Below are 11,153 nucleotides of genomic sequence, written 5' to 3'. Positions count from 1 at the left end.
CCTGTCCTACACACAAGACACACTTTGTAGGGGGTTTGCTTCTCCTTGTTATTATGGTTGCTCTTTTCTTTTTTTCTTGTTTTGTTTTTTTTTTCAGTTTTGTGTTTCCTTGTGCCATTTGTCTCCTTGTGGTTGTTGTGTGTCTCTGTAGCCATTTTGTGCTTTCTTGTGGTTGTTCTGGGTCACTTTGTAGCCATTTTGTGACTCTTTGTGGGTTTTTTTATGTCTTCTTGTGATTGCTTTGCATCTTTTTTCTAGTTTTTTTATTTTATTTTTGTGTCTCTGGAATCGTTTTGTGACTGATTTTTTTGGTTGTTTTGTGTTCCTTTGTAGTCGTTCCTTTGTATTTCGTTTTTCCTTGTGTCATTTTGCATCTCCTTGTGATTGTTTTGTGTCTCGTAGCCATTTTGCATCTCCTTGTGATTGTTTTGTGTCTATTTGTAGCAATCTGTGTCTCTTTGTGGTTGTTTTGTGTCTCTTTGTGGTTGTTTTGTGTCTCTTTGTGATTGTTCTGTCTCATTGTAGCCATTTTGCATCTCCTTGTCATTGTTTATGTCTCTTTGTAGCCATTTGTGTCTCTTTGTGATTGTTTTGTCTCTCTTTGGAGCCATTTTGTGTTTCCTTGTGATTGTTTTGTCTCCCTTTGGAACCATTTTGTGTTTCCTTGTGATTGTTTTGTGTCTCTCTGTAGCCATTTTGTGTCTCTTTGTGATTGTTTTGCCCATTTTTGTAATTATTTTGTGTCTCTTTGTAGTTTCTTGGCATCTCTGTATGTTTTGTTTTTTTTAAATGTCTCTTTGTGGTTGTTCCAAGTCTCTTTCTGGTCGCTACGTGTTAATTTACATTTGACATTTTGCAAGTGATGGGCATGGGGTTCCCTGAAACTTTGGGCCTCTGAGCTGGGCAACTGCCTAGGGCGCCACCCAGATGGGAGGGGCAATACTCCCCCTTATTATATCGTATAATGATGTTGTATATTTATTTATATTTCAGCTAAGTTATTTGTTTTGATTTCTAATTAGTTATAATTGTTCATGTTTGTAATCAATACAGTAATCATAAGAGAATTTTTTATTTTATTTTTATTTTTATTTTTATTTTGGTGGTGAAGGGGCGGGGGAAGCTTGCCTAGGGTGCCAAATATGTGCCAGGTCAGGTCCTGCACTTCCATTAACAAAATAACTTTAATGCGTCACATTTAAATATCCGTACGTGATTTCACAGCCATAAATGACGCAGTAGTTACAATCCTGCTACATAAACACAAATGCTGCAGGCACACATACACACACACACACACACACACACCTCAAACCTCAGCAGTGACAGAGGAATGCAGTGACACAGGCACGCTCCTCCCTTTAAGTGACAGAACAGTATAATTAGAACTGGGTTTGACTTGCACTGCAGACATAAAAAGGACACTAATTCCTTGTAATAGCAATAGCCTTTTTCAGACAAAGTGATAATCACACGAGCCGCACTCCGCGCCTCTTCCAGTAAAGTGATGATTAGGAACCAACATGGCCGCCAAGAGGAGTGATATTACTTCTCTGTACATGGTGTCTTTTAGCTCATGTTTTGAAGTGCACATATTCTCCTGTGTTTATGTGACTTAATTCTTACTAATTCTTACACTGTATATATCTTTTTGTTTTTAGTATGCATTAGTCTGTATACAACATTTATCCTGTCCAATCACTGTCCAAGTTGAGCCATTGTGATTAAATTGGAATAATGAGGCACACATGCACATACACACGCAGTTATCAGATTTATTTCTCAAATTTTGCCTTCATTTAAGTATCCACAAGTGGTCCACAATACAGTAGCCCTGCAAAGCAAACTACATCTGGATCATACTTCCTTAGCTACATGGCCATATCACATTCACTTGGATGTCATGACATTAGCTTTTTACTTCAGTGTCAGTAGTAGCTTGTTTTGGACCCATTATGTCATAAAACATGCTGGATTTCATCCTTCATACAAAGTGTTTTATGCACTTTTACTGGCAAGTGTCACGTATCTGACTAAAAGCTGCTCACAAACATTCCTTAATTTCTTCCACTAACTGATTTTTTTTTTCACACAATATAACTATGAAATCATTTTACACCTTCATAAACATCCTTCTAACCAGGCAGAATCAACATTTTTTTGTAAAAGCATTTGTAAAAACGTTGCATTATACTTATCCTTCATTATCAAACATATATTATTCTTATTACAGAAATAATGTAAACACCTTATGAACAATATTTTCCTGGAGCATATCACACTTCATCTTGAGTACTGACTGAAAATTGCATTCTGGGATTGTGTTTTCTTAAAGGTTGTTAGTCATTTTAAGGCTTGTCCAATGATGACACTGTCTGTGACTGAGGCAGTGGCACAGTGGGACATTAATACATATTGGGGTATTAAGTGCTTAGAGTTATAGTACTGTATCTCTACTTTTAAGCTTTGATTATGGGATATTGTGGGCGAAAATGGTTCGATAACCATCATAAAGAACAAATATAATCCTTTTCAAGTTGATGATTATTGTTTCTGTGGCCTTCTGGCACAAGTCCATCAACATAGAAGTCCAAATGTCTAATGTTTCATATACAATAAACTTGATTCCAGCAGTATTGAGCTAAAAGTTGAATGCTCCTTGTTATCTTCATCACCGTAACCAACACACAGCAGAGCTCCTGGTATGCCTCAAGAGAATGAAGCGTCTTCATTTCTTTGAATCCCTCTCCTTTTCTTCGTGCATCATTTTATGGGGCAGTCTTTGATCGTCTACTCCTCCTCGCGATCCCCGCATGTCCTCTTTCCCTGATGCCACATTATCTGTCTCTTTCTCCTGTGTAGGAAGGGTCTGGCGAATTTTTCCCTTCACCTTAAAGCGACCAGAGCGTGAAATCCTCATGTTCCTGCGACATGTCTGCTCGTTGAAGTACGTCTCCAGGCTGGACTCTTCATTGGTGTCATTGCTGTGGATGCTGGCCTCCTGTTGAGACAGGGCCTGGTCACCGGAGTCTTTTTGCTTCTCTGACCTTGGAGCAAAAGGGTCAAAGTGCGGCGTGGTGTGGGTTGTGCTGGTGTCCTTGGAGCCTCCACTTTTCTTCTTTGGCAGGAATGCCATCCACCATGGGGTCCTCTCTGTCATCTTTAACTGATGGGAGGGAACTGGAACAGAAAACAGAGGCATCAGTAATTCAGCTGTAGTCAAGATCTTCTCCTCTACATCAGTATTATTTTAGATCATGTAATTTCATCTGTGAAATCATCTGTCTACATGCTCTGAACTGACTCCTTATTTAACTTACTCTCTATTTTCTAGTAAAACAGCAAATTATTCCCTTAAAAACTGTGTCATGTCTTTGGTTTTGAAAAATATTACTCATCACACTCCACATCTTCGTCCCCACCCTCATAATCATCACAAATCCTATTTTCTGTTTGATTATCATGATTTGCCCTCTCTAAATATAAATGTACCTTACTCTCACCTTTCTGGTGATTATTTCCCACTGTGATGAGACAGCTTCTTACCAACTTACCTAATCCTAAGAATAACCAGTGTAACCATGTTCACCTTCTCTGTAAAACTGGTTTAATGAGTCGTAAGAACAGAAGAGCAAAGCCAAGCAGTGATTCACAGGTGAACAATGCGAAAAAAAAGCTCTCGTGAACACTCACCTGTGCTACAGAAGTGTAGTGTGTGGACACTTAAAACGACCCGAAACAAAGTGTAAATGTGACACTTTTGTTTATGTTGAGATATAAATCCACAGGACAGACCAGTGTCTTCGTCTTCAGTATTGGAGCACAACTGTGGCAGCAGTCCTTCAAGGGGTCGCAGCAGTATCCATTTTACGCACGGGCCAGGTGTCTTGCCTCCTCACATTTCTCACCTCCAAAACTGTTCATTTTCTCCTCTTGACCTCGTCAAATATGTCTACTCTTCTTTTTCACTTCTCGAGAATAGCACAAATGAATTGATACATTTATAAGGAGCAGCTTCTCTTACTGAACAAGCAGGTTTCCGCCTCCGAAACTGACATCTCTCCGAGTACCTGTCCTTACTCCTGATTGGATGAACACGCTGGGTCTGTCATGTGATCTCCCGCTCAGGTGAATCCTCTGCGGTGGTAGGTGGGACTTGTGGTTGCCTGGCAACATACCCCATGGGAGCGTGCGCCTCTTCAATGACAGATTAAAAAAACAGAGCCCTTTGTATCACCTGAACCCAACCCAGGCCAGGGAGCCAAATTATGTTCCAATTTTGGACGCCCAGTAGTTTAAGACACAATGGCTCATAGCTTTTATGTCATGCACAAGGAAAGGAATGACATAGTGAGATATGTATTCAATTAATGTTATTAATAGTCACCAACCTAAAGAGGCTGTAGGGCTACTCAGCAGCAAGCAGTCAGGCTGTGTGGTTTAACTGAGGGCCTGTGCTGACATTATTAGGGGGGTGAGCTGTAGGATGAAGTCAGGAGTCTCCTGAAGTTACATTACTGCACTAGACATGCAATTGTTACTGTTGTAAGTTGACATAACGTGAGGGGAAGCTGTTTGGCCTGGCGCCGGTTTCACCTGCTGGGCTAGGCCTACTTGTCGCACGTGATTCTTCTTGTCCTCACACTGTATTTTTAAGTCTAACTCTGGGGGTCAGTGTCATGTAGTTTTCCTGCTAGTCTGGGTCTGTCAAAATGACACATAACCAAGATGCATACACTAATACATGGCTTCAACACATGCTGCATCACCTACAGCCCAGTATATAGTTACATACAACCAGACATATAGGCTAGATGACATGTTTAAAAAGAGACTCAGCTGTGATAATAGTTTCTTAATGACACTTTTTACTTAATGTTTTTGAATGTTTTACCAAGGTGACGTTACAAAAGCTAACAGTCCTTACGGTAATACAGGGCATGAGTTCTCACTTTCTCATAAACTCTTAAAGCTACAGTCACATGCTAATATGTGCGGCAACTAAAATGGCCATGATGATAATGGCAGTGATGGAAAATACTATACTTAGCTCCACCTGGACCAGCTACGAGAGCAAAATGTTACTTTCACATGAATGCATCAATATTAATAATACAATCATATAATATTTGACGCTCTCATAGATGGTGGTGGATCTATCTGTAGGCTACATAGGCGGCTATGTAGGGTGCCAACCAGAGCCCCAACCCCCCAACAAACATCAAACATAGGGGGTAAATGATCCAAAAGACTCATCACTAACGGTCAGTCTGTGGTACCACCTCTAGTGTTGGCAATGCAGCTCACCTTAATGTGTGCATCAGTGATTGATTATCAAAGTCAGACCATGTTGGAGCATTGACGATATGGTGGAGCGGAATGGTGGAAATGCAATACATTGCTCGCGCAATGGGGGATAGCAGAGTCACTGGTACATTCCGGCTAGCTAGTACTGCTTTAGCTAGCTAGTACTGCTATTTTATTAGAGTGCAGGGCACTAGAACTGTCATATTTTTGGGGGTGTGCCAGTGCGAGTTTTTCCTCCTTGCCCACCATATTTCATACCTGCTTCTTCTGTGAATAATAAAAAGTGGTTAATTTCAAGTACGTCGCTTGCATTATCACCCCCACTGGCAACGCATGGTATTACACGCATCGCTGCATTGCGTATCAAAAAAATGGACAACACATTTTGAGACGCAAGCACGCATCATGGCAGCCAATGCGTCTCGATGCGTCCCAATACGTTCATGTCTGCGTGCCTTTGCGTCGACTATGAAACGGCCCTAAGAGCAAATCAAAAGAAGCAAAAAGAAGAAGATGAAATGGGCCAGGAAGTTGCCCGGGGCGCCAAATGTGCCAGGTCCGGCACTGCTCATAGGGGCCATTTTTCTACACAAGTAGCACTTACATGTAAGGATATTTCGCTGATAATAGTGTACTTTAATTTTAGTTACATTTGCAGTACACGTGCCCTGCAGTTCTTTCTCTGCATGGTCCATTGGAGCTGTCTTCCCGATGAACTAAAAAGCTATACAGGCTTACAACTGATGTATTAGTTACAACCATTTGTGAAGGGGACTTGATTAGAAAGTAACCATTTAATCACAGTGTGAGTTTGAATTAGTTTTAAGTGATTTAGTGGTGGTTTGTATCTTATCATCAAGGTTAAGCCTCATTATAAAACATGATGTAAAGAATTCTGCATACAAACCTCCTCAAAAGGGAACATTTTCAAGCTACAAAACAGGCTTAAAACACAATTACATGATTACAATATGCAATACACACGTGCAAAAAATGCTGGAGAGCTCGGACAATTGTTTTAATAATCTTTATTTCATATAATCAGAGCTTCATGTGGGGCTTGAGACACATTTTACATTATTCATTTAAGTCTCTTTTTCAAAACTAATCATTGTGTCAAAGCCAAGTTTCGAAGTGTAGGTTAGGGAAACAGCATCTCCTAGACGTGACGTTATTCTTGAAGCAAGCTATTTTTCTTGGTATGCCTGTGGAATCCCAAATGGTTTCTGTGTGGGTCAGTGCCAACAGGGAAGACCTGGTGTGAGTCTGAGCAGCACATCAGATCGAGACAGAAACAGAGAGAGGAGGGAGGGAATTAGGGAATGCCTTTTGTCTCCCTCCTCCAGCTGAAAGTTGTTGTGGCAACAAGAATGTGTGCTGTTTCTGTCTGTCTCTCATTTGGCAGATGGTGGCCCGCCTGCATACTTGGGGACTCCCTCTCCTCTCATCTCCCATCCCGGTCGAAACTCTGCAGAGTCATGTCTTCATTCAGCCACACACAGAATGCTATCCTTTGTTGTTGCTTTATCTTATCTCAAATGTGCACACATTACCAGACATTAGAGATGATGCAGATGACCTAACAGAATAATATTTAAGGGCTGACACTAATGATTATTTTCATGATGAGTTAATCTATTGTATCCACTCTGATTCCTATTAATTGCTTGCTAGGTGAAATATCTGGAAATTGCCCATTGCAGTTTTTCATCGCCTAAGATGATTGTCCAGCTATGGAAATGAAACTCAAAGATATTTTATTTGATTAGAAAAACACGGAACAAATCCTTACGTTTAGGAATCTGGAACCATCTTATCTCTGCATAATAATAATAATAATAATAATCATTTTGACACTGCTTTCCCCACTCCCCCATGACCCACATAGGTACAGCTCCTTCTGGTCTAAACAACATCATAATCAAAGGATGTTATCTTGTCACATCCACTCTCAGTTTTGGTCTGCTTCCTCAACTCTCTGTCCCGTATCTCCCCATCTGCTTACTCTCTGAAAGTTGATCATTAACTTCAACCAAACCAGATAAAGAAAAACATCCATGCAGGGATCTTTCAGATAAAGCTGCACTATTGCAGTGACATTAGGTTCTCCACCTCCGAGGACAGAGCACGTTTTGAGCATGTTTCAGTTTTGAGTGAAGGATTTCCTCAGGGTGAAATCTGAGTTTTTGCCCATTGAGACAGAGAGGCATGTGGAGAATGTGTGTCGAAATCCACATGACACTGCAGAGATATTGAAACAGTGATTGCATAAGGTAATTCCTGTCCACCTGTATCTGTTTATGCCTCTGAGATATTGTCTCCATGACAAACTGCATGAATCAACTTTTTTTTTGTCTCCCTGACAACTAGCAACACATAAGGACGGAAACTTTCAGTGGCTTTAAAAAAAAAAAAAGACCTGCTGTGGACCTGTGGAGTCAATAACAAACATTTCCGGACTGTCAAGTACTGAAGCAAATACTGTTTGTAGCTGGAATTCAAAGATTGTTAGTACACAATTTAATGTCAAAAATGATTTCTAAATCTCAAAGGGGTCTGGTTGTTATATATAAATAATTAGCTGAGATTTGAGAGCTCATAGACTGAGACAAATCTGCATTGGGAGACACATGAACAAACCAAAGTGACTCACTCAACCATGGATAAATATTTATGTTGACTTACATTCACACGGTTCATATTAGGCAACATGCACCCGTCTACGCTCGTGTTTTCCTGTGTGATGACGGTGGTGTGCTTGCATCACGCATGTGCCATGTGCGTATGAGTCCAGTAATTCATTGTGACATGACAAACCTGAAAATCTCCGCCATTGTGCAGCACTGTACAACAGGTTGAACCGAGGCGTGCGAACCATGGGAAAGAGAGCAGGAAGGCAGCCAGTTGGACTGGTAGAGTCAGCTAACAAAAACTCCTCAAAGGAAGTGAGTGGCTACTGTGTCTGAGGACAGTCACAAGCACAGACATGGTTTACTGGTCTTCTCTAACAGCACCAAAACTAAAGTGCTCCTTAAACACTGACTATCTCATAGGTAAACAAATGTATACAGTCCAGTCCACAGGTGAGGGTTAGATGGGTAAAAATAGTGGAAGGAATACAGACTAAACAAATATGCAGTCCAGAGCGTTTGGGTGGAGCAGGTCGAGTTTTGTTCCTGTGAAAAATGAGTTTCGATTGTATTGCATTGTGTGCTTGATTTGAGGATTGCATTGTTTGGCCGGTTTTTCCTCTGTGCTTTTTACTTTTGTGTTATTAAACAGTGAGTAAAGCATCTGAAACTCGCATGAACTTTGCCGCAGATGCTAAAGGTGAAACCTTCAGGAATGCAGAAAGGAATGTAACACTTTATAGCCATTTTATTTGTATTTTTTGGGTGTCTCTCTTAAGTACTTATGGCTTATATAACAGACAAAAACTCAGATATAAGGTTACAGCCATGCACTCACACAGATTTGGTTGACTTAACTGTAGTCTACTTATGAGGACCTGCTACTTATTACAAAACCCTTGACCCATGGATTGATTACTGAGTGGGACCACTGGTAACAGGCCAAGACTCTCGAAATAGCCGTTAAAAGTGGGGATCCTTGGCCACCCTGGCATTCACACGTAAAATTTCACTCAAATGAACATGTATTGACCAGATAGAGACTCAAAATGACCATAAAGACATGCAAAAGAGCTGCAAAGAAAAACTAAATAACTACAAACGTGACAGGAGACAGAAAACAACCTAAAAAAGACACATGTTTAGTTTAGTTTAGTTTAATTTAGTTTAGCTTAGCTTATATTAGCTTAGCTTAGCTTAGCTTAGCTTAGCTTAGCTTGGTTTGGTTTAGTTTAGTTTAGTTTAGCTTAGTTTAGCTTAGCTTGGTTTAGTGTAGTTTAATTTAGTTTAGTTCAGTTTAGTTTAAGGGTGGCAAGGTTGTGTGGTGGTTAGCACTGTTGCCTCACAGCAAGAGGGTTCCTGGTTCAATCCCAGGAAGGAGCCCTTCTATGCGGAGTCTACATGTTTTCCCCATGTCAGCGTGGGTTCTCTCAGAGTACTCAGGCTTCCTCTCACTGTCCAAAGACAAAAAGGGGATAGGTTAATTGGTGACTCTAAATTGGACGTAGCTGTGAATGGTTGTCTGTCTCTATGTGTCAGCCCTGTGATAGTCTGGCGACCTGCCTCTTGCCCAATGTCAGCTGGGATAGGCTCCAGCCCCCCACGACCCTTAAGAGGATAAGCGGTTACGAAAATGGATGGATGAATAGTTTAGTTTAGTTTAGTTTAGTTTAGTTTAGCTTAGCTTAGCTTAGTGTAGTTGAGTCTAGAGGGGACAGGTCATATAAATAAATAGGCCACATATATAAATGCCAGAAGTAGCCAAAAGGTTTTTTTTTCTTCTCTTTTTTTAAGTGTCCCTGGTCAAGGTGTTACGAGAGGTTAATGACCTGAAAGAGACCCCTGTGTGTGTGTGTGTGTGTGTGTGTGTGTGTGTGTGTGTGTGTGTGGCGAGCGTTAGAGTTAATTCCCCTTTACACTGCCACTTCAAGGTGGGAATATCACGCCATTATGCTGCCTCACCGTGCTGTATACAGTGTACACTCACAGAGTGGGGGACATGGGAGGTAGTGACAGCGCCAAAATAGTGTCTGTATAAACACGACAGGCGGCAGGATGGGACCATGTGCAGAACAGGTGTGACTTTTTGATTTTGTGTTATGAGTGTGACTCACTACGGGAAATTTAAAAAGTAGCAGTTAGCGGCTAACTCAAAGAAGAACTATAGTAGCTGTAAATGTCCGAAAATTGGGAAAATAATAAAATTCTGAAGTTCCTTACCAGTGAGTAGAGGACGAGATCAGCTGCCATGTAACAGAGATGGTAAATGATTGTTATTGCCATGTTTTGCTGTTGTTATTGTTTATAAAGTGCTGCTGTTTTTTGTGACAATAGAGGCTGATGCTGTTGTATTACATGTCACAGCCGTCATGCCTCTTTTGATTCAGCAATGCCAGGATGCAGTCTATCATCACACACCGGAACAAAATGATGTCGTCATTTGAATCTGTGTAAAAATGCAAAGGAGACATAAAGAGGGGACTTTACAGCGGCCCTATAGTGTAATCTCTGGTTAAAAAGGGCTTTAAGAGTCAATGAAAAGGCAAAGACATCTGGGTCACAGGTTACAGCACCACAAAAAGAAGCATAATGACTACAGAAAAACACAAAACAACAACAACAAAGGAAGAAACAAAACCACCACAAAGTCTGCGTGTCTTGGTCCTGTATAAGAGAGGTGCTGGGACCTTTTGTATGTCTGTGCGCAGGGGCCCATTGTCTCCAAATCCACCCATGTCCTGACCGTAACCCACACCATATGACTAATAGGAAACTACCTTACTCTATTGTACCTTCAAACCAAAAGTCCCAAAGCTAAACTGGCCTGTTCAGACTTTACCTTGGAGACTTGCCATTATTGCACTACTAGTTTTCTAGTGCTAACATTTCCTTGTAACCTGCATCAAATACTGGGGCCTTGCCATTTTTGTGGACTTGTTTAATCCTCTTCATCACCCAAATTCTACCAACAATCCCATTAAATAGTTTTAATATTAGATAAAAGATTGTTTTCAATAGATAGGATGAAAACTTGTGTTCTAATACATAATTGAAGCTATAAAATTTAACTGTAAGCTACAGAAAGTAAAACAAAGTCAGATTGGGTTTGTAGAATGACATTATACCAGCACTTTAAGAGCATCTTAAAAAGTAAGCCTAGAGCTTGAGACTCAATCTGACACTCTAATGCAGTGTTGCATCTTTTACACAGTATTT

At 40.6% G+C, this 11,153-nt stretch overlaps 1 protein-coding gene across 1 annotated transcript; it reads right to left on the bottom strand.

Moving 5' to 3' along the window:
• Positions 1–1,761: 1,761 nt before the first annotated feature.
• LOC117263412 (uncharacterized) lies at positions 1,762–4,051 on the bottom strand. Its single transcript, XM_033636722.2, has 2 exons — positions 3,694–4,051; positions 1,762–3,180 (listed from the first exon to the last, which is right to left on the bottom strand). The coding sequence occupies exon 2, from the start codon at positions 3,158–3,160 to the stop codon at positions 2,729–2,731; it is 432 nt and encodes a 143-aa protein (XP_033492613.1). The 5' UTR covers positions 3,161–3,180; positions 3,694–4,051; the 3' UTR covers positions 1,762–2,728.
• Between the last annotated feature and the right edge of the window lie 7,102 nt (positions 4,052–11,153).

This window comes from Epinephelus lanceolatus, chromosome 16, assembly GCF_041903045.1.
Source record: "Epinephelus lanceolatus isolate andai-2023 chromosome 16, ASM4190304v1, whole genome shotgun sequence".
NCBI lineage: Eukaryota > Metazoa > Chordata > Actinopteri > Perciformes > Serranidae > Epinephelus > Epinephelus lanceolatus.
The sequence above is the reverse complement of the archived record's forward strand: the minus strand, read 5'-3'. Positions and strand labels throughout refer to the sequence as shown.

Excerpts from the sequence above, each read along its gene's own strand:
- LOC117263412 (XM_033636722.2), bottom strand. The coding sequence starts at position 3,160 with ATGACAGAGAGGACCCCATGGTGGATGGCATTCCTGCCAAAGAAGAAA.